At 36.9% G+C, this 27,997-nt stretch overlaps 1 protein-coding gene across 1 annotated transcript in view; it reads left to right on the top strand.

The window, feature by feature from the left end:
* MYO16 (myosin XVI) overlaps positions 1-27,997 on the top strand; it is a 348,665-nt gene that overhangs the window by 184,093 nt on the left and 136,575 nt on the right. Inside the window, exons 10-13 of the mRNA XM_021715183.1 lie at positions 7,133-7,208; positions 12,248-12,426; positions 15,106-15,186; positions 15,453-15,658. Coding sequence (XP_021570858.1) covers positions 7,133-7,208; positions 12,248-12,426; positions 15,106-15,186; positions 15,453-15,658 — 542 coding nt within the window. The remainder of the gene's footprint in view (positions 1-7,132; positions 7,209-12,247; positions 12,427-15,105; positions 15,187-15,452; positions 15,659-27,997) is intronic.

The following is a 27,997-nucleotide window of genomic DNA, read 5'->3' as shown; positions in this document are numbered from 1 at the left end:
AACACTTAAACCAAAATGAGAAGAAGTTATGTTCTTTTCAAGTACCCCTGGAATGTATATCAAGATAAAAATGTATACTGGAACATAATTCAAAACTAAGCAAATTCAAAAGCATTGAAATTGTATGGAGTTGGTTTGCCTCACACAATGGAATCAAGCTAAAAAGCAATCACAGAAATGCAACAGGCACATTTTCAAATAATAGGAAACTAAACAATGCCATTTTAAATAATCCATGAATAAAATGGAGGGGATTTAAAATAATATGCTGAACTTTGTAAAAATGGAGATGCAACATATCAAACTTGTGGGACACAGCTGAAATAGTACTGAACAGGAAGTTTATAGCACTAAATGTGTATGTCAGAAAATAGAGAAAGCCTCGCATCAATAATCTAAACTCCTATTTCAAAAACCTAAGAGCAAAATAAACCTGAGGCAAGCAGATGGAGGGCAATAACAAATAGCAGAAATCAATGGAATTAAAAAAAAAATAGAGAATCAATGAACAAAAAGACTGGTCCTTTGAAGACATCAATAAAAATTATACACCTGTAGTATGAATGGCCAAAAAAAAAAAAAAAAAGAGAGAGAGAGAGAGAGATAGAGAAAAGACATAAATTGTCAATATCTGGAATAAACAGGGAAAATTATTACAGACCCTGCAGACATCAAACAGATAAAAAAAGGAATACGACTAACAACTCTCACACATATATTTTATGACTTGGATGAAATAGACCAATCTTTCCAAAAGCACAAGCTACCTCAATTCACCCAATATAAAATAGATGATTTGAATAGTCCTATAACTATTAAGGAAATGAATTTGTAATTTAAAATCTCTGAAAAAAGAAAGCTCCTTATTCCAGATGGTTTCACTGGAGAATTCTACCAAATGTTTAAAGGAAAATTAGCACCAACTTTGCACAATCTTTTTCCAGAAAATAAAAGAGAACACTTTCCAATTCATTTTATAAAGCTATTATTATCCTAATAGCAAAACTACACAAAAGCAATAACACATATACACAAAGATAATTAAAGCTAAATATCCCTAATGACGATAGATGCAAACGTATGTTTTAAATATTAGCGAATAGAATTTAGAAATATATGAAAAGAACTACTATGATTAAATGAGTTTTTCTGGTTTTGGTGGGAGGGCAGTGTGCAAAGCAGATTCAGTAGCTGAAAATCAGTCAATATATCATATTAACAACCTAAAGAATAAAAATTACATGATTATATCAGTGGATACAGAAAAGCATCTGGCAAAATCTAGCATCACTTCGTGATAGAAACCCCAGAAAAATAGGGATAAAGTGAATACACTTGACTTGGTAAAGCATATCTACAAAAATTCTATATCCAACGTTATATGTAATGGTGAAAACAGAATGTTTTACTCCTAAGATCAAAAACAAGGCAAGGGTGTCTGTTCTCACCACTCTTTCTCAACATAGACTGCTAGAAGTTCTGGCAAGCATAATAAGGCAAGAAAGGAAATAAAAGGCAAACAGATTGGAAAGGAAGAAATAAACCTGTGCCTATTTATACATGACATAACTGCCTATGTGTAAAATTCCAAGGAATCCACCATTAAAAAAAAAAAGAAATTAATAAGTGAGTTCAGTAAGGTCACAAGATACAAGGTAAACATTTAAAAATCAATTGTATTTCTATATAATAGTAAGAAGCATGGAAATGAAAAATACAATATTTATAATTGCTCATAAAAATGCGATACTTAGGTGTAAATCTAACAAAATATGCAGAGAACTTATGTGCTGAAAACCACAAAATGCTGATGAAAGTGATCAAATACTTCAATAAAACGAAAGACATATCATGGTTATAGATTAGAACGCATGATAGTAGGTAGTTAATTTAGTAATTCGCAGTAGTTAATTCTCCCCAAATTGATATCTAGGTTTAATGCAATTTGTATCAAAAACACAGTATAGATTTTTTGTACACATACAGATATAGACAATGTTTTGCTCAAATTTATATGAAAAGATGAAAAAACTAGAATAGCTACAATAGTGCTTATAAAGATGAATAGAGTAGGAGGAATTATCCTGCTCCATTTAAAATCTTTAGATCAAGTAATCAAGATGGGGTGAAAGGATAGAGACATAGTTCAATGGAACAAAATAAGAACCCCAAAACAAAGCCACACAAATAGATTCAACTGACTTTTGGGAAGTGAATGTGTTTGTAAATTGACAATATTCAGGATCCACGTGGTGATGTAAATATTCCGTATTTTCACTGCATTAATGTCAATATACCAGTTGTGATAGTATTGCAGGATGTTACCACTGAAAGAAATTAGAAAAAGGATAAAGAAGATTTGTCTGTATCATTTCCTATAACTGCAAGCAAATTTAAAATTATTTCAAAATCCAAAGTTTTATTTAAATATTTTAAGGTAATATGTTTTTTATATAGACATACTAAATGAGCATGAATAAGCACCATTCATTTCAATTTTCAACTTGCCTTTGACAAAGCCAAATCATGGTTAAAAAAACCAAATTAGGAATCAGGTGGTATTTTATCTTCTAATTAAAAAGAAGAGTGTTTGCTTGTATGCCTGTGCATGTTGATGTGTGTTTTTTATATTTCTCAGCTCTGTCCTCCAGAAATACCTAGAAGCATTCACTAATCCAGTAATAATGTGCTGTTATGTACTCCTAGAGTTCAGATGGTGGTCCACATGTCATTTTTTCCACTAAAATGCAAATGATCTCCTAGAGGAAATGTTTGATTGCAGATTTCAGGCCAGGAAAAAAATCATTATTTGGAATCACGTGTTAACAATCCACTAATGCCAATTTTATGGAACACATTGTCAGTTATTTGTATTATTATGTTAATTATGACAAAACAGCTAGGATATTTGGGTAGTCTCTAATATTTATGTTGAGCTGTCAACTCAAATGCCATCAGTAATGATCATTCATATCTTATGAATAGAGTCAGTGGCTTTTAAAGTTGGAGGGTCCCTATGGAATATTATTTAAACATGAAGAAAGAGTCAGCAAGCTTAAGGAGCTTGTTCAATATCACAAAAATAATTAAGCTCATCTGCTTCATAATTTATTAACTTCACATAAAGCTCTTAGCAATAAAAAAATTGGTAAGCAATGTGCTTACTACAAACATCAAACTGTCTTAATCAAATTTGTGTAAGTGTGTGAGTATGTTACATACTTTTTTCCCTAGGTAACTCAATGAGTTGGAGTCTCTACATGGGAAGTTTGGAACTTTAGTTTTTTCTTTCTTTTTTTTTATTTTTAAGATGTGGGGCACAATTCAGGGTTAGGTATACTAATGTTCATTATGCAGGCTCCCTTGTTGATGAGATGTGTCCCTTCCTCCCCTGGCAATTTCCCTCAACTGCCAATCCCACCCCCCTCCCATGGCAGTTTCCCACTACTGCCAATCCCTAAGAAACTGAAGGTCTCTCATTAAAATTTATCATGATACTACAAGGAAATTTAGTTTTAATGGGAGACCTTCAGCTTCTTGTCTAGACATCCATGTACACTTAGAGTGCCGTGTATGAGAACTTTCCAAGACACATGATCTTGTGATAATGAAAGACTCAATCAGCATGATCTTAAAATTAAAGGACAGCACAATAGTATGCTATATTTGATTACAATATGATGAAACTTCCTGTCCATTTCATCAAAAATTTATTGAATGCCTCCAATAGACGTGGTATTGAGCTAGTTGCTGCAGAGACAGAGCTGAACAATGCATAGCGATTGCCCTCAAGGCACTTGGTAGTAATTTGACCAGGGAAGCTAGGAAGTGCCATCACTAAATGAGCCCATAATAGGAACATAGGCAGACAAAGAATGAACTTAGAAAAAAGCAGGTGCTTTAGTTGTTTGTATATGTATGTGTGTGTTTCTTCTGGAATCATCAGATTGCCCTCCAGAGATTAGGCTAGAATTCTAGATTGAAACTGTACAGAGGAGGAATCAGGGACTCTGAACAGGAAAAAAAAATGACATTCTCAATTCAATGTATGCATCAAATAGCCGTGTTTAACTAAAGTGAGGATATAAAAGGCCAGGTTTTAGCTTTGACTATTTGCCTACCAAAATAATAAGCAATGGGTTTTATAAGCATGAAGGTAATAAATATTTAAAAAGTGAGATTGAAGGGGATAATTGAGAAAGCCATTGGCAAGGGATGGAGAGAAATCTTAGAGGGGGAGGAATCCTTGATAGTACCAGATAATGTGCTAAAGTGAACATGTAAAAGTAAGGAAGGAAAGTGATTCAGAGAGATCTTCAAGTGAGATAGTCTTTATTTTTTTCCCCTTGATGTGAGAAATATGAGAAATATGGTCGTCTACTAAGGATGAGAAAATATGAAACTGGGTCTGGAAGCTTAAAAAAAGGCAAAACAATTTCTAACATTTACTGGGAGTATTTTAATGTAGTGTCATTAAGAGGTGAATGAAGATCCATCTTTGACATCAGCATGAATTTGTGGCAGATGCAAATAATACCTAATTGCAATCAGATCCAATGATTGACCATGTCATTAGCTAGAGTTAAGAATGACTGATTATGAACAAAAAATGGTGGAAACTTATCATTGTTCTTTGTTATTTACATGGCTGGCCTAAGGTTCTAGTTATCTTGATACTTAAAAAAAATCAGAATGAAACAGTAGCTTTCAATACTGTAGAGGAATTGAGGGAGAAGAGATGTCAGTAAGAATGAAAAGCACATGCAGAAAGACAGAGGAACGGGACAACACAGACTATCAGAGTTGAGTGTGTGAGATTCGAATATCTTGGGGATAGAGTACCTCTTAATATTTGCATCAGCAATACTCAAAATCATGGTGATGGACACGATTGGAGGAATTTGAACCAGATCCTTAGCAAACACATACTGTTCTTTGATGCTACAGAAATGGCACTTGGGGAAGCTGTATATTAAGTGAAAAGTTAATCCCTAGTACTCAAGAATGTGATGGCTATACCTGTCATATGGAGAAGTGTGTCATAAGAAATTATTTTAACTTCTATTAATTTTCCAGAAGTGAATTGGAGTAACTGACTACTTAGCAAGTCATATGGGCATGGCTGGGGGATGATGAAACAACACAGTAAGATTTTCTATAGAAAAATTACACGTGCTGTTTGTAACACCTTATATTTTGGATACCTCTTTTTGGCCTACAAAAACTTGCATGTATAGTAACATCACAATATTAGCAGTATGGTAAGATATTTTTGCTCTATTTTTATTGATTAAGAAACTGAAGTTCTGGACATTAAGTGACTTTCCTAATTCCACATATATCCAGGGTGGCTTCTGGAGATACGTTGACCTTCTTCCACAGTTTTGCTGGACACCACTTTTACTAGTGCAGGAAGCCATAGAGAAGTCAGACATGTAGATCAAGGCTTCTCCACCTTAATGCTATGAATATGTATGACCAGATGATTTTTCTCTGTGAGAACATGACTGCATACTACAGGCCATTTAGCAATATCCCTGACCAAATATCACCCCCAGTTGTGAAAAAATAAATGTCTCCAGACACTGCCAAGTATCCCCTGGAGGGTACAATCAAACCTGGTTAAGAACCACTGCTCTAGATTATATAAAGTTACTGATGATTAGCAATGTATCGTGTGTACTGTGATATGTAGCTCATATTTTTATATCAGTAAGCCGAGTTCTGGTACAAGTTCCTATTGAATAATTAGGTAATTATTTAGTTATACCCGAAAATTGTTTAGGCTTTTGACCCTGTCACTTAACTCAACCAGTCTTCTGACTGAAATTTATCAGAAATCTTGGGAAAGTACAGGATGACTTGTGAGTTCTGTGCTATTTAGGCCCTTATGGCAGCAACAAATGATAACTTAGGTCTTATTAAGGATGAATATATCAGGCACTGGAATTTTAAAAATCCCTGTAGGAAGCAAGAGTAATGAGAGATCATCTGGATGTATTCTAGCTTCTCCCGTCTGCTACCCAGCCTCTTTCTTTTGGTTTCTACTCTCTGTCTAGTGTCCTTTCACTGCCAGTTATCCAATAATTCTGGGTTCTCTAGTTAAAATTCTCAGAGAAGTGGGTATGAAAGCTCACACTCCTCATGGGGGATGTGCACACTCCTTCATGGTTGATGCTTACACTCCTCATGGGTGATGTTCACATTCTTCATGGGTGTCATTCACGATCCTCATAGGTGATGCTCACACCCCTCATGGGTGATGCTCACACCCCTCATGGATGATACCCACGCTCTCTCATGGGTGACATTCACACTCCCTCATGGGTGACACTCACTTCCCTCATGGGTGTTGTCACTGGCTACCTGCCTCCCCTGCTTCCATCTGCGTCACTCAGGATAAAAAATAGTCCGTGGCACTCTGACCCCGATCTTATGCCTCTAGATGATTCTGAAATAAGCAGCTGTTGTAACTGCTGAGTCTGTCATGGATGTGTGGTAGCTCTGCTCCTTGTCACTACATTGGGAGTCTACACTTAGCTGAGACCAAGAAAGGCAACAGTGTTGTTTCTGTCTTCAAAGTTCAATTCTTACAGCCCGTACTGGTATGCCATTAAAATCAGACAATAATATCATTTAAATATTTTCTTAAGTAAGCTATGGTGAAGAGAATAACCCTTTGAGAAATGTGGAATAATTGTTTTATGTATTTGTTTTCATTTCGATCCTACAGAACTTTTTACATACAGAGAATATTAAATTTCTCTAACTGAAATGACACTTTCTTCCCAAAGTGTCCCAGTCTTTTTACTTGGTTTAGTGAGTTTTCTGAGCAAGTTAGAGTCCTTAAAAATAAAAGGGAGTACATGAATGTGAGTTATTATTATTTGTTCTTACTCAAGAATCAAAGGAGAGCGTCACAAACAGAACAGGAGAGGGGTCCCTTGTTTAACGTACAGGATGAGAACAGGCCCATAACTTGGTACTTGCATGTAATGTGAACTCTAAGACCCAAAGACATTTCTCATATAAATTATTTAAAGCCTCTGCTGAATCAAGTTGTTCTTTAAAGGAATTTATTTTTATAATCATATTTAATCATTAGTAATTATAGGATTTTCTCTTCTTCTAGGTAACGTATGATATTGTTGGAGCAATTGAAAAAAATAAAGATTCCCTTTCACAGAATCTTCTATTTGTCATGAAAAGTAAGTTAATTTTTGTTTCCTGCTCTACACTGGTTAAAATATCATGCATCTATATTTCTTTATTTATGAATATTTTCCTATAAAATGTGCTACCAGCTAAAGGATAATTGAAATATCTTTTGCATTCTAATGCCCAGAATAATAAAGAATGGTTCTTGACACACTATACATCGGTTACAATTTAATTTGGAGTCAAGGGGAAACCATAATTTAACTAAGCTTTTAGCAGATAGAAATGTAAAACACCTTTACTACTTTAGTGGTATGAATATAAAAAAGCTTTTCTGTGAAGATTAATGAAGATAAATATGGCTTCCAAAGTTATTTAGGCCACAGTAGGGTGAATTTCATTACTTAAGATGGCTCTGGAGCACAGCTAAAGATGGTATTTTGTTCTTATGCTTCCAGTTATAAAGTATTAATGCTCACTAAGTAGAGGGGTCATAAATTTATATACACATGCATGTATATATAAATATGCACATGCATGCATATGTAAATGTATAGAAATATATATAATATGTAAGTATATGCAAATTTAAAGGAAATGTATATATAAGTATGTACACACGTATATATAAATTTATAGGATCCTTCTACTTAATGAACATTAACACTTTATGTCTGCTATAATTCTAAACTATATGTAAACTATACAAAATTTATATATGCTATAATTAAATGTACACATACAGCATGGATATAAATACCTATGTATATAATTCTGTCTCCTCTAGTAATTATTTTCTTAATAGCAGGTCTGCTGTGATTCACATTTTTCTAATAATCTCTTTAGTGAATGAAAGCACATCAACTTTGGTGCTTTAAGCCGCTCTAAATAAGAGAGTCATTTATCCTTCCTGGGAAAGGAAGCACACGCGAGCTCTTCATGAAATAGCTGAATGCTTTTGAGTAGAGAATAAGAAATCCAGATCACTTCTGGTGTGAGAGCCATGCCTGCCTTAAGTCACAGCAGCAAGGTTTGATACATTGTTTCCCACAGGAGATTATTCCCGCTCCCTCTCAGGATGTATGATTGTTGTGAGTTCTCTGAGCTGAGACTAATGATAAAAGCAAGGACTTGGAATAATAACACAAAGAAGGAAAAACACTGCAATAATTGATCCTATTTATTTTCATTGGAAGTATTTTCCTTATGGTTTGCTTTTTTGGGTCCTTTTATTTATAATACACTTCCCTTTGGGTCTTATCTTTTTTAGGCTCTAATATATAGCACATTTTAAAAATTTACACAACTTTTTTTCTTTACTTTTGTATGCCATGGTGATAGGATATAACGATTTAAAATGAAAATTTGATGGCTAGCAATATTGCAATTCTGCTTATCTTAATAGAGTTCCAATATATTTTAAAGTTTCTTTGTGTGTGCACCTGTACACAGAAAAGTTTGGGGGAAAAAAGCACAGGTGAATTTTGTTTTCTGTTAAGTACTTCAAAACATCGGTGCTTGGAGAAAGAGGGCAGGATTTAGGGGGACTTACTATTTAGTCATGCTGTCAGTTATTGAGTCTCTGTTTCTGTGTGTCTCCACACACCTGCTTGAAAATTGTGGGTACCTAAGTTGGCTCATCTCGTTGACAGGCAAAAAGACAATCTGTGCAATGACTGTAGATACCAGTGAGGGACACTTCCCATGTCAGTGCGTGTACAGAGTGACATGAAGAACATAGTTTGCAGTAAGTGACTCCTTGTAATCAGACAGAAAGAATAAAACTGCCTCTTCATCAGGTTGCTTTATTAGATGCTAAGAGGTGAGAGGATGGCAGAATTTCTTTTTTTTATGTCCAGAGAGAGAGAGAGACTGCTGTCATCTGCCACTCACCCAGCTGTAGCCAGGGCTCTGATATCAGGATCCTGATGCATGACGGCATCTCTCTGTTTCAGTAGGATAACATGGGTCCTGTTATAGCTTCATGAGACCTGATCATATGACTCAGAAAATGATGCAGAAATGGGTCAGTTGCATATTTTGGTTCATATTATGTCTATTGCTTTTTGGTTTTATTAAAGGCTTTTTTTTCTCAATTATAGGAATCATGTGTTACACTGTTTATCTGGGGGTTCATTCATATGTGGGTTTTCTACAAATGGAAACAATAATTGTTATTTATTTAAGTGGACCATGGTATTATATACTTATTCAACTTTTTATTTTGTGGTGATTTCAAACTGGCAGTTATAAAATTGGTACAAGAAACTTCCAGTCCCTTGCTGTCCTCGGCTCTTCTTCCTGTGTGTTTGTGTGTGTGCGTGCACATGCTTGTGTTTACTTTCTGGATCACTTGAGAATAAGTTGCTTGACTTTTCATGTCGAGATACTTTGGTGAGCACCCTGTGAGCAAGGACATTATCTTACATATCATCAGGAATTTATCGGAATATTCAACAGTGACACTAATATCTAATCCAGAGTTCACACCAAATTTTATCAATTGTCCCAATAATATTCACCTTTTATAGTGATTGTTCTTATTTCAGGAACATTCGTTGCATTTAGTTATTCAGACTTTTTATGTATTTTTTTTAATATTTATTATAGAGATATGTGGGGTACAATTCAGTGTTAAGTATATAAACATTGATCAGGCAGGCACCCTTGTTGATGAGGTGTGCCCCTCCTTCCCCTAGCGGTTTCCCTCAACTGCCAATCCCACCCCCCATGACAGTTTTCCACTACTGCTAATCACTTTCTTATAGATTGTAATTGTTCAAGGTCAGCTTATGAGTGAGAACATATGAAACTGAGTTCTTTGTTTCTGTGATAAATCACTGAGTATGATCGACTCCTGAAAGAACTAGAAATTGGCCTTCCATATGACCCAGCAATTCCCCTGTTGGGAATATACCTGGAGGAACTCAAATTATTCTACAAAAAAGATACCTGCACATGTATGTTTATTGCAGCTCTACTCACAATAGCAAAAACATGGAACCAACCATGTTGCCCACTGAAGCTGGACTGGATTAAAAAATGTGGTACATATACACAATGGAATATTATGCCGTCATCAAGAAGGACAAATATATGGACTTTGCAGCAACTTGGATGGATTTGGAATTGATCATATTCAGACTTTTAAAATTTGACACAGCCCTCTAGCTCCTCTTTGTCTTTCATGACATTAATATTTTTAAGAGGCCAGTTAATTGTTGTAATATCCCTCAGTTTGAGTTTACGTAATATTTCTTGATATTAGAAGCAGACTATGCATTTGTTTTGGTCAGGAATGCCACAAAGATGGTGCCGTGTCTTCCATGCATCATCTTTGGAGGAAGTGACAGTTTGAAAAGTGTTAACCATGAACACTTTGATAAAGTGGCGTTCTGCAGGTTTTCCTGTGCTAAAGTTGCTGTAAAAATGCAGAATGTGTAAATATTCTGTTCCTCATCAAACTTCTGCCCATTAGTTTTGCATACATTTATGATTCTTATGTAAGCCAATTGTTTTTCTTTTGTCTGCAAAATTTTGATTTTCTGACCCTGTCTTTCCATCAACAATGACATTCAACTCTAAGAACGTTCACTTCTTTCTTCATGCCTTCATTTATTTATTATCAGTATGGACTCATAGGTTTTTATTTAATTCAATAAATCATAATTCATTACTATCATTATATTGATGCTATAATTGTGTAAGACTTAGCCATTGTGAGTCCCCTCAAGCTAGCTCTTGTGTCCTTTTGACAGATTGTCATGGTTTTCAGTACTTTTTTTTTGCATTCTGGCCTTCCAGTAATGGTTCAGAGTCATCTACCATGTCTCAGATTTAGAACCAGATATTGGATGGATGAGCTCTTTGCTACTGGGGTGTCATTGCTTTTTGGTCCTTTCAAAACATATAGATTTAATATAGAGATGGAAGTAACATATGTCAAAAATCATGAATTCATCCTGAAACCTCTAACTTCAATCCAACTTCACAGAGTTCCTTTGGCATTCCATAATTCAATCTCCTTTTCCTGACAGCTTTTCCTGCTACTCTGTTTGTATATTAATGTAGGGATTTGTTACTGAAAGCATAATAAATACATATTGTGTGAGCTCTATTTTGCACCTGAGGAGGAAAAATAATTTGAAGGTGGAAAAGATAGAAATTAAACTGCTTTGCTACTGGACTTTGCTAACTATCTGGTGAAGCATATCCCTAGGTGATGTATGTATACATAATATTTTATATTTTAATTTTGCCGTTATCCTCAAGGTAGGTATTATCATCACCATTTTAAAGGAACGGACACTTAGGCTTAAAAACTGCCTACATCGAGATGTAAATGATATAAGAAACATTTCTCCTAGATCCTTAACTTCCATATACATTGTTTCCACTATGCTGTTCAAATCTGTAAGGCAAAATCTGTTCACCTAAACTCTAGTTCCTCCCTGAGGTGTCAAGAAAATGGACCAAGAATGATTCAACTTTTAACACAACAACTAAAATATATCATCTTGCTTTACTTTTGCAGCTTAACTGGATTTTTTAAGGGCATTTTTCCTTTTCCCTTCTTCAACCTAACAATTGATGCAGCCAGGTGACACAGAGCCTCTCACAAGTATTTACATGCTACTCTGAAACAGGTTAGGTCCTAGGAAAATGTTTTCCTGGGTAGTTATTTTCCTGGAGGGACGCATTTCTTATAGAAACTATAAGATTTCATGACTTGGGGAGTGCACAGAGACCACTTAGGTCTGAGCAGGTAAGATTTGGGTGTAAATCCCAGGGTAGAGGTAAGTGTCACCCAGAGAGCAGAGGACTCAGTGTTCAGGTAGAGAACAAGAGAAGGTGGTGAGATCATGATCCTAACCAAGGACAGTGAAGGTCACAATTTGTCAATGGTACGGATAATGGGATAAATAAAATACAGACATTCGGAAATGAAGACTCCTCACTTTGCTGCACCAATTACATCTTGCACACAGAATGTTTTAGTGGCTAGAGCACTTGTACAAGGAATATGTGTAATGCTTAAATAAATGACGATTTTAACGCCACTTACAATATTCATGTGTTTATTTCCTAGCTAGTGAAAATGTCGTGATCAATCATTTGTTCCAGTCGAAATTGTCCCAAACAGGATCCCTCGTATCTTCTTCCTGTCCTTCCTTTAAATTCCGAGGACATAAATCTGCTCTGCTCAGTAAGAAAATGGCAGCTTCTTCAATTACTGGAGAAAACAAGAATTATTTAGAAATTAGTAAGGTAGGAGTTTTGTGATTGTTGTCCTATTGCTTTTAAGCTTGACTAGTATATTTGCTCCTTCTTCCTTTTTTAAGCACAATTTTGAATATCAATGGAAAGAAATTGATACTTTTAATATAAATTTATTTTATTATAGAGATGCAGGGTAGAAGTCAGAATTAGGTATGTAAATAATCGACATGCAGGTGAATTTTGGGTCTCCAACTGGTTCTCACTGCCTCTGCTTTAGGACCAGGTACCCTCTGTGTTATTATGTGACCTCCTCCCAACTCCTGGCAGTGTCCCATGACATGAACACTAGTCACAATAGAAATTGATATTCTAATGGTAAGAATTAAGGAAAAGAATGCCTACTTGAACCATCAGAATGAGAGAACAGTAAAGGAAACCACATTACAGTGACAATTCAGTGGCAAGTACAACATTAGCATTTCATTGGTTCTCAGTGCACCATCCTACTTATGTTTCATTGCCATGACTGTCTTCTTGATAGATGGAAAGCAACTTCAGGGACAGAAGGCTTAGAGGGAATAAACTTAACTATCTTATTTTGTCGATATTAATCACTTCAGAGAATTTAAGTCTCTAAACAATAAATAGTAATTTCTCTTATAGACATAGGATTTTTTCAGGTGCTGGGATGTTTTCACTGTGTATCTGTAGATTTTTAAACTTATTTTTGCATTATACTAATTGTTAAATGTGTGTTTACCCCAGGTAAGTTTGGTAGTACAGGCAATGTAGAGGTACTGTTTGTAAAAGAGAACTAAAATCTCAGCAAAGAGTTGTTTTAAAATGATAGGAAATAGAAGCGTTCTGATTTCTCAAGGACCCAATGCCAGATGGTATCCAGTTTGTTTTGCTTATGTCTACCAAAACTATAAAATATGAGAGATATAATTGGGAAGGTGTTCAGGACAATCAATTTTAGAAATGCAGTTGTTGCAGCTTGCTGGAATACATTTTAGCTTACCAATTAAAATAAAAGCATAATCAAAATCAACTCTGTTTTAGAAGAGTGCCAGAAATGTGTAATAAAAATGTGTGTGTGTGTGTGTGTGTGTGTGTGTGTGTGTGTGTGTGTGTGTGTGTGTGTCTTCAGCCAGAAGATCTTAGAATTAGGGATCCTTTGATGTAGTTGTTTTAGATCTGGGTGATCATGGGAATTCAATAATGCCACACCAAAAATGACACCTTTTATGTTAAAAAGACAAAGGGTTTTCCTTTACCAGGAAAAGCTCTATTCCTGGGGGTCTCGGTGAACCTTCTGCCCCTTCCTTTCTTAATCATTCTGAAAATCAAGAGCAAGAAATCACCACACACCTCTAAACTGTAATTTTTAACCTCAATTATTAAACATTAGGAGGCCTAGATGCCATTAGTCTTTTCCCTAAAGGACTGCAAAAGGGAGATAATTCACAGTAGTTCCTCAGCCCAGAAAGGGAAATTGAGTGTTCCATTTCAAGGAATGGAGATTTATTTATTATGATGATTCCTTAAGTGTTCCATTCCTCAATTCCCCTATCTCTTCCCCTCCAAGTGCCTTCAGCTCTGCACAACAACCACCCCTGTGGCCAGGAAAATAGGATTTTACCCACTCTTTAACTGCACAGCACGCTTTGTGTTGTATTTGTAAAAAAAAAAAAAAAAAGCTGGTTGATCTTGGACCAATTGCTTCATTTTACATTCCCTTGTGTCAGTTGCAGTTAATCACTCCAGCTTGACAGTTCATCGTAAAAGAAGGAAATAAGCTACTGTCATAATACCAAAAGTACTATCTTGATTTGTTATCAGATTTTTTTCTTGGATCGAGATGTTTTTTAAAAGAAGCGATTTTAGATCAATAGATATGTTAGTCTAAGTCTGTGTGATTTTGTGAAATGTAGTAGTACATTAGTGACTGAGGCTCCATTTAACCCCTGGTGGAATGTAATTAATTACCTTCTGCCCTTTATTTTATACTTAGTCTCATTTCCACTGATTTAAAAAATCTCCATTATCATTTAATCTTTGCTGCATATAATATTTTTTTCTTTTGAAAGCCATATATGATTACTTATTGAAGAAAACACAGTCAACTGTCATTTTTCATAGTCGTTAATTTACTAACCTCTTTTGGTAGTTAAAAAAAAGAAGAAGAAGAAAAGAAAGGGAAAGATCAACATGGGTAAGAATGCATCAAACTCATCCGTCTATCTAATTCCTGACTGAGGTGAAATATAAGGGAGCAAAACAATGAGTGTTAAAACATCAGATTTTTGTAGCATAAAATAGTATCCTTTTGCCCAAGAGCAAACAGCATTTCATGATAAATGTGAACAATTAGTAACATAACTAGGATATGGTAGTGAGTTTATTGTTCCACAAGAATCAAGATCTATGTTTATTTTCAAACTAAAATGGATACAAGATGATGGTAGATCAAGTTTATACAAGAAAAGCTGGGAGGAATGGTAGTTATTTTGCAAGTAGTTGCCCATGTCCTCAACTTTTATAGAAAAATCATTTGGTACTGATATTTATAACCTATGCTTTATTTAAATCTGTATTTTTCTGTAAGTGAATTTACATGTATACACGTCTTAGTTTTTATCTTCTAAACTGAAATAATCTTTCTCTCTTCCTCCCTCCCTCCTTTTCTCCATCCCTCCTTCTCTCTCTCTTTCTTTCTTTCTTCAGTTATTAAAAAAGAAAGGAACTTCTTCGTTTCTTCAAAGACTGGAACGAGGAGATCCAGTCACCATAGCATCACAACTCAGGGTCAGTAACGTTTTCGTATTTCAGAAATGCAATGTATGCTTATATCAACTACAGAGGTTTTGCATAGATTTATTTTTCCAATTTTTGACAACTTGAGTACCTTCAGGGAAAAAAACATGCACGCATACAGACTGAGTGAATGCATAATAAATCAGAGTCACGGATTGAAGATAAAGATTTAAACATTTTTTATTTTTAAAAAACTGCTTTGTAATTTTAGTCAGTGTCTCTGTGGAGAATCAGTTGGGTTTTACTTCTCTCCTTAGAAATCACTAACGGATATTATTGGGAAACTCCAGAAGTGTACTCCACACTTCGTTCACTGTATCAGGCCCAATAACTCAAAGCTACCAGACACGTTTGATAATTTTTATGTGTCTGCTCAGCTACAATATATTGGGGTCCTGGAGATGGTGAAGATCTTCCGATATGGATACCCTGTCCGCCTTTCCTTCTCGGATTTCCTGTCAAGGTAAATTTTTCAGCTCTTAAAATCATTGTTCTATCCACTGCTCAGTGCCATATACTGCCAATGTTGTAGCAAGGATCTTCTGTGTTCTTTTCAATAATTTTTATTGATAACGTTCATCTGTCTCAAGAAAACAACATACCCTGGGAAACAATAGGATACACTGACAAAGCTTAAATAAAAATAAATTAAATAACTGTTCTGAAAACTGTAGATGTACTGCAGCCAGTTAAATGTGTACTAGCATTATATCTAAAAACACAAAGGATACATTTCTAAAAAAAGAAAAATAAGCTAATGTTCAGTCACCTGAGCCTTCAGCAAGTCATCTTTTTGCTGGTGAAGAATCTTGCCTTGATGGAGACGGCTGCTGACTAATCAGGGTGGTGGCTGCTAGAGCTTGAGGTGGCTGTGGCAATTTCTTCAAATAAGAGAATGAGCTTTATCCCATCGATTGACTCGGTCGTTCGTGGAGAATTTCTCTGTGGCATGCTTTGCTGTGGTAGCATTTTACCTGCAGAACTTCTATCAAACATGGAGTCCATCTTCTCAAACCCTACTGCTGTGTTTTCAACTCAATTTATGGAATATTTGGAATCCTTTGTTGCCATTTTGACAATGTCCACAGCATCTTCACCAAGAGTAGATTCCATCTTAAGAATCCACTTTCTTTCCTCATCCTTACAAAAACAACTCCTCATCCTTTCAAGTTTTATTATAAAATTGCAGCAATCCCATTACTTTCCAGGCTCCCCCCTAATCCTAGTTTTCTTACTGTTTCTCACCACACATTACAGTTACTTCCTCCACTGAAGGCTTGAACCCCTTGAGCTCATCCATGAAGGTTAGAAACAATTTCTTCCAAACTCCTGTTAATATTGATGTTTTGACTTTCTCCCATAAATCACAAATGTATTTAACAGCACTTAGGATGATGATTTTTTTCCAGAAAGTTTAACTTTAGTTTTCTCAGATCCTTTAGAGAAATTATGTCTATGACAACTATAGCTTTACAAAATATATTTCTTTAAAAAATACAGCTTGAAAATCTAACTTGCTCCTTGATCCATGGGCTGCAGAATGGATGTTGCGCAAGCAGGCATGTAAATAACATTAATCTCCTTCTAAATCTGCATCAGAGATCTTGGGTGACCAAGTGCATTTTCAATGAACAGTAATATTTTGAAGTGAATTTTTTTTTCCGAGTAGTAGCTCTCAACAGTGGGCTTAAAATGTTCAGTAAACCATGCTGTAAACAAATGTACTGTTATCCAGGCTTTGTAGTTTCAATTATAAAACATAGTGAGAGTATATTTCATATCATTCTTAAGGGCCCTAGCATTTTGGGAATGGTAAATTAGCATTGCTCCAAACTAAAGATGCCAGCTGCATTAGCCCCTAACAAGAAAATCAGCCTGTCCTTTGAAGCTTTGAAGGCAGACATTGACTTATTGACTTTTCCTCTCCAGCGATGAAGGGCCTAGATGGAATTGTCTTCCAGTAGAAGACTGTTTCATCTACCCAGAAAACCCATTGATTTCCGTGGCCACCTTCATCAATTTTTTTAGCTTGATCTGTTGGATAACTCGCTGCAACTTCTCCATCAGCACTTGCTGTCTCACTCTGCACTGTTATGTGATGGAGACGACTTCTTTCCTTAAACCTCAAGCACCATTTTTGCCAGCTTCAAACTTTTCTTCTGCAGCTTTCTCATCTCTTTCAGTCTTCATAGAATTGAAGAGAGTTAGGGCCTTGCTCTGGATGAGACTTTGGCTTAAGGGAATGCCGTGGCTGGATCTTCTATTCAGACCTTGCGAATTTCCTCCATATCAGCACAAAGTCTGTTTTACCTTCTCATCATTTGTGTTGTCATGGGAGTGACAATTTTACCTTCCTTTAAGAACTTTTTTTTAGCTTTCATGACTTGACTGTTTGCTTCTAAAGGCCCAGCATTTGGCCTGTCTCAGTTTTCAGAATGCCTTCCTCACTAAACTTAATCATTTCTAGCTTTTGATGTAAAATAAGAGGCTCGTAACTTTCTTTCACTTAGAGACCAATGTAGCATTGTTAACTGGCCTACATTTAATATTGCTGTGTCTCAGTGAATAGGGAGGCCCAAGCCGAGGGAGAGATGGGGGGAATAGCCAGTAGGTGAATCAGTCAGAACACACACATTTATTGATTAGGTTTGCCATCTTATATGGTCCCAGTCTGCTATTTCCCAAAACAAATACAAAAGTAACATCAAAGATCACTGGCCACAGATCACCATAACATATATGATAATAATAAAAAAGTTTTAAATATTGCAAGAATTATCCAAATGTGACCAGAGACATGAAGTGAGAATATGCTGTTAGAAAAAATGGTGTCTACAGACTTGCTTGACACAGGGTTGCCACAGACCCTCGATTTGTAAAAAATGCAACATCCAAAAAGCATAGTATAGAAAAGCAGAACACACTGAGGCCTGTCTTTATTGGATACAAATAGGATTCATCTCACTCAGTGAATAATAGGAAAGTGCGCTCAGTTTCTTCATTTTTCCAGAGTGCATTAAGAGCCATGACATCAGATATGCTCTTCATTAAAGGGTCCTCATTGTAATTGTCGTGTAATCTTTGGTGGCTACATGAATCTTCCTAATCACTATTCCAACAAGCAGTTTTCCAGATTTCTCTATTTCCCCAGAAAAGCGTGAGGAATGTAGGTTTGTGTGTGCGTGTGTGTGTGTGTTTATCATATATCATAAGATTAGAAAATTATTTTACCTTTATTTTCTGTATTTTTTCAAGTCATTTTACATATACATTGCAATATATGTATTAATATGTGTATTATTATACATGCAATATATGTATTAACTGTATATATTATTTTAACAGAGATTAGTCCTAATAGATAAATAGAATATATATACACATGCACATATATGTATTCATATATGTAATTAATACCTTTTAAAATTAACTACAGCCAGGCTTGGTGGCTCAGTCTGTAATCCCAGTGTTTTGGGAGGCCGAGGTGAGTGGATTGCCTGAGCCTGAGGGTTCGAGACCCACCTGGGCAACTTGGCGAGACCTCATCTCTACAATAAATCAAAAATTAACCGGGCGTGGTAGCACGTGCCTGTAGTTCCAGTTACTTGGAAGGCTGAGGCGGAAGGATCACCGGAGCCCAGCAGGTCAAGGCTGTGGTGGCTAGGAGCAGCCACTGCACTCCAGTCTGGGCGACAGAGTGAGACTCCAACTCAAAATAAATAAATAAATAAATAAATAAATAAATAAAATTAACTGCAATTTTTTTGTCTGTTTCTCTTAATAAACTATGACTTATTCTAAGCAAGGTCCATATCTTATTCCATCATGATGTTTGAGCATTGTAAGCGTTGAACAAATGTTTTCCAAGTCAGCCTGGCATTGGAGATTAATGGTTGTTCAAAGTAATATATCTGCATAACAGAGATCAAAGCCATACTTTAAAAAGTACAGTGACTAAAAAAAAGAGAATGAGGGTGGGAAATGATACTTTTAGGTACATCTTTGTGTTTCTTTCAACGTTCCCTTATTTAAAATAAGATGTGATTTCTTATCATGCTGATCTGCAATGGCATATCAGTGCAAATTATTAATATATTTTAGTAGGAATTTGCCTCTATCTGTCTTACATTTAGCATGCCCATCTGGACTAATAGTACAAAAAAATTCATCCGTAGAGAAATTATCAGTTTCTAGGGAACTTGAATAAGGTACAATAAACATACTGTTAGAAATAGCATGTTTTAATACATTTTGAGTATTCAGGAAGCTCGTGGAGGTTGTGAAATGCCCCAGGCAATGATGTGTCGTAATAAAAACAAAGCCTAGAAATGTTTTAATAGAAGTTTTTGGTTACCAAAATTTCAGGTAACAGAACTTATTATTCCTATGTTTGTTTTCTATTCATATCACCATACCTTACTGTTAGAGAATTATAATCTATCAAAACAAATGACTTCATTAAGTATAAAAACAGAAATATGATTACTGCAAAAATCTTGTAACAAAAAAAAATGTCTATTTTTGTAGTTTGGAAGTAAACAGCCACTTATTTGAATAGCATTTACTGTTCCTAAAATCGAACATAAAAATAAACATGGATGATGAACATTTCCTTGGAATTTGTAGGAAGATATGAGGTTGCAAATGTGCATGGTGGTATCCTGACTTTAATAAATGCCCATCATTCTGGAGTTTTCCTAACTAAAACTGGAGAACTGCTTTAGGTGAGAGGATCTTATTTTGAATCAATGCAAAAGTATGCTTGTTGATTTTTTTTTTCTCTGTATACCTTGGGCAATACAGCTTCAGAATGAGGTGATAATGACTTAAGAAACGTGTTGTCCCTGACAAGAAGTTTCACGAGTTTAGAGATATGAAAAACAATGAAAGAAGCAGGAGAAAGAGTACCACGTGCAAATTGTGGTGCATATTTGGATTACCTACTGCTATGGACTTAAGGTGCCCCCTCCCCAAATTCATATGTGACTGTATTTGTAAATGGAGCCTATAAGAAAGTAATTAAGGTTAAATGAGGTCATATAAGTGACCGGCAACTTGATCTTGGCCTTCTCAACCTCCAGAACTGCGAGAAATAAATTTATGTTGCTCAAGCCACCCAATCTATGATACCTTGGGATGGCGGCCCAAGCCCACTAAAATAGCTGTTTGTAAGTGTGTGTTTATATGGTGTCAATAGATAACAAAACTGGACAAACTGTGGTTGGAAGTTTTGGGTACTATGTTCATGTTATGGGATACTTTGTGCACTATTGGAAGGTAATACTGTTTACCTGCACATACCATGTGGTTTCAAAAACTCTGAGGGTTTACTTAAGTCATTTCATCATCATTTTTCCCTTTCCCCCCCCTTTTTTTTTTTGAGTTGGAGTCTCTGTCGCCCAGGTCGGAGTGCCGTGGCATGCTCACAGCCAACCCAGGGTCGACCTGCAGGACTCCGGTGATCCTTCTGCCTCAGTCTTCCTGGTAGCTAGAAATACAGGCGTGCGCTACCATGCCCACCTAATATTTTACTTATTTTACTTATGGTCTTGCCAAATTGCCAGGGCAGGTCTTGAGCCCGCCTCGGCCTCCCAAAGTGCTGGGTTGACAGGCTGAGTCACTAAGCCTGGCACCTTTTTTCCTTGACTTGCTATTCACGATTCGCTCAGATATTCTCTCCTTTGGAAGATATTTTATAAAATCCCAGATAAGCTTATGTCTCTTCTCCAGATTTCAAAAACATCTTGTGTTACACACTTATCACACACTTACTAGGTCATATGGGTAATAGCCACGTAAGTACCCATCTCAACCACTAGACCAGAGGCAACAAAATAGCAACCCAAGGGTCTGTTTTCCTATGACCTGAGAGTTAAGAATAAGGAAAAAAAATTAATTGGGCAAGGTGGTACATGTCGAGTCTATATTCTCAACTACTAGGTAGTCTGAGGAGGGAGGATCCCTTCAGCCAGGAGTTCGAGGCTGCAGAGAGCTGTGTTCATGCCACTGAACTTCAGTCTGGGTGACAGAGAGTGAGACCCCAACTCAAAGAAAGAAGGACTTTACATTTTAAAATAGTTAATTTTTAAATGGTTATGTATGTGCCTACTGCATAACCTCAGTTTTGCTCTTGGCATACAAAGTCTAAAGTATTTGCTCTCTAGCCCTTTATAGAAAATGTTTGCTGACCTCGGCCCTAAGCCCTAGAGGGTCATGGCTGGTCCACAGCAGAACGTCAGTCACCCATCACACCTCTGGATCCAAACTCCATGGAACTGAAGGACAAGTCTAACTTACCCCCTCTCTAATGTCCTTCTGATTCTTCAATTTGTGAGATCTTTTACTGATGACATAAAAAGTCAACTCTCATCAGTATGTTCTATAGAACAAAGAAAGTCCCAAGTCAGTGACTTGTTATAAATTAGCAGCAAATGTTTCTCTCTTACATTACATTCGACTGCAGCTTAGAAGGAGCACACCTAAACTCAGATTAGCTCTGATCTCATGAGGGTTCTTTTGTGTTTTTGTTTCATTTTTGTTTCTTTATGGGATCCAGGTGTAAGGAATAGTCCACATCTAGGTGATGCCCTTCTGGGTCAGAAGGAAAAGAGGAGTGACAGAATGAGTGTTACGGATTCTGCTGAGGTATGGCGCATGTCACCCTTAGGTATTCCATCAGTGAAAAGCAGTCACTTGACCAAGACCAGCATCAGTAAGGTGGAGAGGTACTCTTCATAGGAAGATCCCACAAAGCACAACAGCAGAGAGTTGGGGATGCGTCCACTTCTGACTCAGTTGTCTATTACTGTGTATTAGACCATTTCAGGACTTAGCGGTTTAACACAACAATGTGTCATGTCTCCCAGTTCTGTGGGTTCCCTGGGATTCATGGGACAAAGCTTGCCGGGGGTCTCTTCTACGGTTGCAGCCATTTGGGGGAACAGATGGGTGCTGGTGAAAGCCTGACCAGGCTGAATGGATGGACAAGATGGCCCCCTCACCTGTGTGTGCCTCAGTGTTTCTCCATACGGCCTCTCCCTCCCGCATAGTAGACTTCTTATCCAAGGATCCAGGGATAAGAAAGGAAGTTTGCAGTCCCCTACAAATTCAGTCCTGGGCCAGGCACAGCCAAACCCTTCTTGTATTCTGTTGATAAGAACTGTACAAACGTGTCCAGGTCTTGCCATTGGGAAGGAAGCCATGGATAGCACCTGTTTTGAGATCAGCCACCATAGCCTTTTAGAGGGAGAGCGTGTGGATTAATTGGAAACAATAAAAACAATTAAAAAGTCTCCCACAGTTGTGCTGACATCTATTGTTATTATTATTATTATTATTATTTATTTTTTGAGTTGTAGTCTCACTCTGTTGCTCAGACTGGAGTGCAGTGGCACGTTCCCGGCCACTACAGCCTTGATCTACTGGGCTCTGGTGATCCTTCTGCCTCAGCCTTCCAAATAGCTGGAACTACAGGCACGTGCTATCATACCCAGCTAATTTTTTATTTATTGTAGAGACTAGGTCTTGCTAAGTTGTCCAGGCGAGTCTCAAACAGGCTGGCTCAGGCAATCCACTCACCTCGGCCTCCCAAAGTGCTGGAATTACAGGCTGAGCCACCGAGCCCAGCCAACACCTATTATTTTTCTCTCTCCCCATTAAATGTGTGTTTGATATGTTGAGTAATATAGTATTATCATTTTTTTCCAAATTATGGAATTCAGGGAAAGAATCACATGAGATCATGCTGAAAAAAAAATGGTGCTGAGAAAAGTCCTGAAAGGACAAGCCTTCTGTGACCCCAACCACCCTTCCCAGAGTTTTCTTTGTCAACTTGCATGTTTATAACATCATAATCATGCTTCTTTTCAATGGTCATCAAGGACCGTACCAGATTTGTGTCTCCTGTGTGTCACTTCTCAGAGTGTTATTCATCTCAATTTCCATCTTTCTCCAGGTTTAGAAGGGACATTTTTCGGAGTCTAACTTAATGCTGGGTGGCAAGTTTTTATAGGTCATGCCCATCATTCATTTAGGAGATTATTTATGATTGGCAAGGGGCAGTAAGACAGCATCACTAAATGGAGATGTTTATTATTTAATGAGGGAAACTTATTTGGAAAAAAAACAGGAGGATATGTCCAATAAAAGCACCCGAGAGTTTGGTGTTACGTTTGGCATGGTGAGGGGCCATGAGCTGTGTTTTTGATTGTTGCTGGACGAAATCCCTCTTAGCAATAGTCTGAATCATTTAGCCTGTGTAAATGACACAGTTGTTGCTGAAAGGCCACGCTGTGAAAGAACACAGCCCTGATATTAAATTGGGTGTGGGGAGAAGGATGAAAGAAAACACACTTCAGTTTATTGGATTAAAACTAACGGGTGGCAGCAGCGAAGCAGACGCCCGCCAGAGTTACAGTCTATGCTGAAATCTTCTACATGTTTGCCTTGTTCCATGGTAGAGTTGCCAGTTGCTGTCAATGCACCTTTTAAATAAATGCGAATTAATAAGGTCAGAAGACATTAAATATTTCTAACAGCTTTAATTGGCAAAGGATACATTTTCTTCAAGATACTTTTGCCAAGTCTAACCATTTTGTTTCTGCTAAAACTTTTCTTCGGGGTTGGCCGATGGTCTAGGGTTGAATGAAGTTTGGGAGGAAAGAGGACCCTGTAACCTTCAACATAATACAAGATCCAAGAGAGAAGTTTAAGTAACAGCTTCTAGAAGTCATTTCAGCTTAAGCATAAGAAAGTGTGCCTTTATTGGGATTTTGTTTTACTGCTGAGTGAATGACAGATCTAAGGTCCCTTGTCATCTGCTTCAAGGATCTGTAAACTGTTTCTATATAGGACCAAATAGTAAGTGCTGTAGACTTGCTGGCCATATAGTCTCAGGCCCGACTACCCAACTCGGTCCCTCACCAGAAAGCAGCCCTAGACAGTGTAGAAACCAATGGATGAGGACAGGTAATCCTTGATCTAATCCCATTCACCTTCTTTCCAATACAGTTGGAGAAATATATATATATATAGACAAAGGAACAGACAATGAAAGGTGACCTTAATAATTGCTTTTATAATCTGGCTCAGAAGCTACTTCCTACTCTACCAAGTCATATGATTTCCCATGACAGCATTCACTCATTCATTCATCATTCATTCCTTCATTACTCATTTATTCATTCTTACTTTGTACAAGCATTTTGCTAAATCAAAATGTCAGTGTGACATCGGTGTCACCATCAGCCTGGCATCACAGTTATCACCATTGGATCCTGTGTATACCTACTGAGTGTCAAGCTCCAAACTCCTCACTTCATACTTATTATCATATCCCTTATAATAACCATTTACAATGACTACTCTCATTATACACATATTAATTATCATGCAATGAACCATTACCATACCATATGTTTGATTTCATTTTGCCCTAAATGGCATTTATCAGTACTTACTAGGCACTGGGCACTGTGCTAAGTCCTTCACAAGCACAATCTCATTTAATCCTTGTATCACTCCTGTGAAGTTTATTATTATCAGCATTTCTATTTTCATGGCAGAGAAAACTGACGTTCCAAGGAGTTAAGTCTCAAACCTCACCCTTAAGGGTGTCTCTAACCACTACTATGATGCACTGTCCCACAGGTTTGATTGTTACTGGTGTCCACAGATATACCATAGCAGCACCATGGGGTAAAAGCAAAAAGAAGTTCCTGGAGACTTCTAGAATTCAGTGGTGGGCCTAATGCTCTGGATAGTCTTTGCTCTGCTTCCTGGGAAGCAATCCCATTAATGTTGCAAAGTTTTGTGGGCTGCAGCCAGGCCCATGCTTCTCACCGTCCATCACACATATCAATGCAATGGTGTGAGACGTCTGGGTGACAGAACAAGGCTGGGTCCATCTTGGCCTCTAAAAATCAACTCCAAGAAGAATAGGAACAGCGATGCTTAAAAATGGAGAATTGTATATTTTCATTTAAATCAAGGAGAGAAATGAAAATTTAAAATCTTTAATAACATCCTAACAACCTTGGAAACAAATACCCAAAGCTGACCAACCCAAATGTTTTAAAACAGATTTATAATCCCGCTGAGCAAACTTTCATTATCAAGCAAATGAAACCAAGGTGATTATTCCAAGAAACATAGATGGAAAAATCTATTTGCTGCCTGAATTCGATATTTTGACAGTTGCATTGTGTTTTTAATACGATTGAGAGGGCCATAATAATTCAATTCCAGAATTCTGAAATTTATTTTTTTTAAAAATTAATTTCAGAGTTCTGTATCTTGGAGCTTGCAGAAGTAAAGGAAAACAACCGCTTCTTTGCAGACAGTTTGTTCACAGCAATTGGGCATGCTCTGTGTTTTCCTCCTAAAGTTACCAACTAGATTAATGCATCACTTCATCGTCCTCAGGAAGTGAGGAAGGTTAGAGAGTTGTCCAGCATGTCACACCAACTCCATCTCTAAGGAAACATCAGAACTGAGGAAGTTTCCTTGGCTAACCATCTGCAGTGTTTTGGTTTCTGGAACCATAGGTCTCATCTAGGAAGCCTATAAATAATGGTGTGGCTGTATCCCTGAGGGAATATCTTCAGTCTTCTAGAACATTCTTTCTCCCATCTCCCTGAGCACCCCACTGCATCACTGTGTATTCTTCTGGGACCTCTGATAAGCAATATTCATTTTATACCCAAAGATCCTGAAATGGGTCAATGATGCACCACTTTGTTCATCTCAAGGTTACTCTACATTCCTCTGCTGCTTCCCATCCCAAATCTGGTCCTGATACCTTGTCCAACGTAGCTCATCTGGGATTCTGCAACCAGCATAAATGAAAATGTTAAAATAAAACAAAAGAGCTGTTCTAATAATAAAATCCCAATAGCCTAGATCGTCTCCATATTTGACTATAAATCTCCTTCCATTATTAAGTTCCCAGTGAGAAATGAAAGTTCAAAGATTAATATACCTTGTAAATTAAAGTCCAGAGATATTCAATTCCGAAGGAATTGAAATCCCATATCTGATTATCTTGCCTTTCTCAGTTAAATGTCCAAAATTTAATGTGCATAAGTTAAGTTCTTGTCCCCAAATCCTCCTTTCCGTTTTCTTATTTTGCTCAGTCTTAGCTAAAGAGTTTCCAGACGTCTTGATAGAGCTAAGACTCTTCTGTGTTGTAGTCTGAGCTGTCAATCACTGTATTAACCTGCTTGGGTTGCCAAAAAAAATACCACAGACTGGGTGGCTTAACCTTTATTTTCTCACAGTCTGGAGGCTAGAAGTCCAAGATCAAGGTACCAGCTGTCTGGTGTCTGGTGAGTGCCATCCTGTTGGGTTGCAGATGGCAACCCTCTCACTCTGTGTTAATATGGCATGATGGCCTTTCCTTGTGCTTGTATGTGGCAGGCAGTGTGGAGGGACATTGGGGTGCGCAGTTCTCTGATGCATCTTCTTACAAGGAAACTAATCCTATAGGATCAGGGCCCCGTCCTTATGACCTCATTTAATCTTAATTACCCTTCAAACCTTCATTTTTATTTATCGTGTGTATGTGTGTGTGTGTGTGTGTGTGTGTGTGTGTGTTTAAATGAAAGATTTTTATTTAGTTACTTACTTTTATATATTTTAGACTCAAAGGGTACATGTTCAAGTTTGTTACATGAGTATATTGCATGGTGATGAGGTTTGAGCTTCCAGTGGACCTATCACTCAATGGTGAATATGTTACCCAATAAGTAATTTTCAACCCTTTCTGCCCTCCCACTCTCCCCACTATGAGTCCCCCCTGTCTATTATTTCCATCTCTATGCCCATGTGTACTTAGTATTTTAGCTCACACTTATAAGTGAGAACATGCAGTATTCATGTTTCTGTTTCTGAGTTATTTCACTTAGGATAATAGCCTCCAACTGCATCCATGTTGCTGCAAAGGACATGATTTTATCCTTTTTGTGGCTGTGCAGTATTCCATGATGTGTGTGTACTGCATTTTCTCTATCCAATTCACCATTGATAGGCATTCCATGACTTGGCTATTGTAAATGGTGCTACAATAACATGAGTGCGTGTTATCCTTTTTTGTAGAACAATTTCTTTTCTATGGGGTTGTATTGACCCAGTAGTAGGGTGGCTGGGTTGGATGATAGCTCTATTTTCAGTTATTTGAGGAATCTCCATACTATCCACAGGGGCTAAATTAATTTGCATCTCTACTAACAATGTACAAGAGTTCCTTATTCTTTACAGCATCACCAACAACTTTTTTTTTCAATAATAGTCATTCTGACTGATGTGAAAGGATATTGCATTGTGGTTTTAATTTACATTTCTCTGATGATTAGTGAAGTTGAGCATTTTTGCATATGTTTGTTGGCTGTTTGTATGTCTTTGGAGAATTCAGTCACACTGAAGATTAGGGTTTCAATAGGTAAATTTTAGGAGGACCCAAACATTCCGTTCATAACAGTCATCTCAATGGATGTGGCTAATTCAGAACCTCACATGTATTAATTCAACGTCAAATCTGTCATGATCTTTTCATTGAGTGTTCAGTAAGTAAATAGTAAACACAAAAATTATTGAATTAATCTCACACACACTAAATTTAGAATACTGTCCCTAATTTCTAAAGCATATTACAGGCAGAATTATTCTAGAATTACTACTTTTTTTTTTTTACCAAAGGCAAGGTTGATTATATAGCATATTGACCAGAGTAGGACATATCTTAGAGTGGAACAGGGCACTTTTGATACTTTTTCCAGGAATACAAGTATAAACTGGAACTGTCCCT

This window comes from Carlito syrichta, unplaced genomic scaffold (assembly GCF_000164805.1).
Source record: "Carlito syrichta isolate Samal-C Ts95f unplaced genomic scaffold, Tarsius_syrichta-2.0.1 Scaffold306795, whole genome shotgun sequence".
Taxonomy (NCBI): domain Eukaryota; kingdom Metazoa; phylum Chordata; class Mammalia; order Primates; family Tarsiidae; genus Carlito; species Carlito syrichta.
Note: the sequence above shows the minus strand (reverse complement) of the source record. Positions and strands in the feature narration are given on the sequence as shown.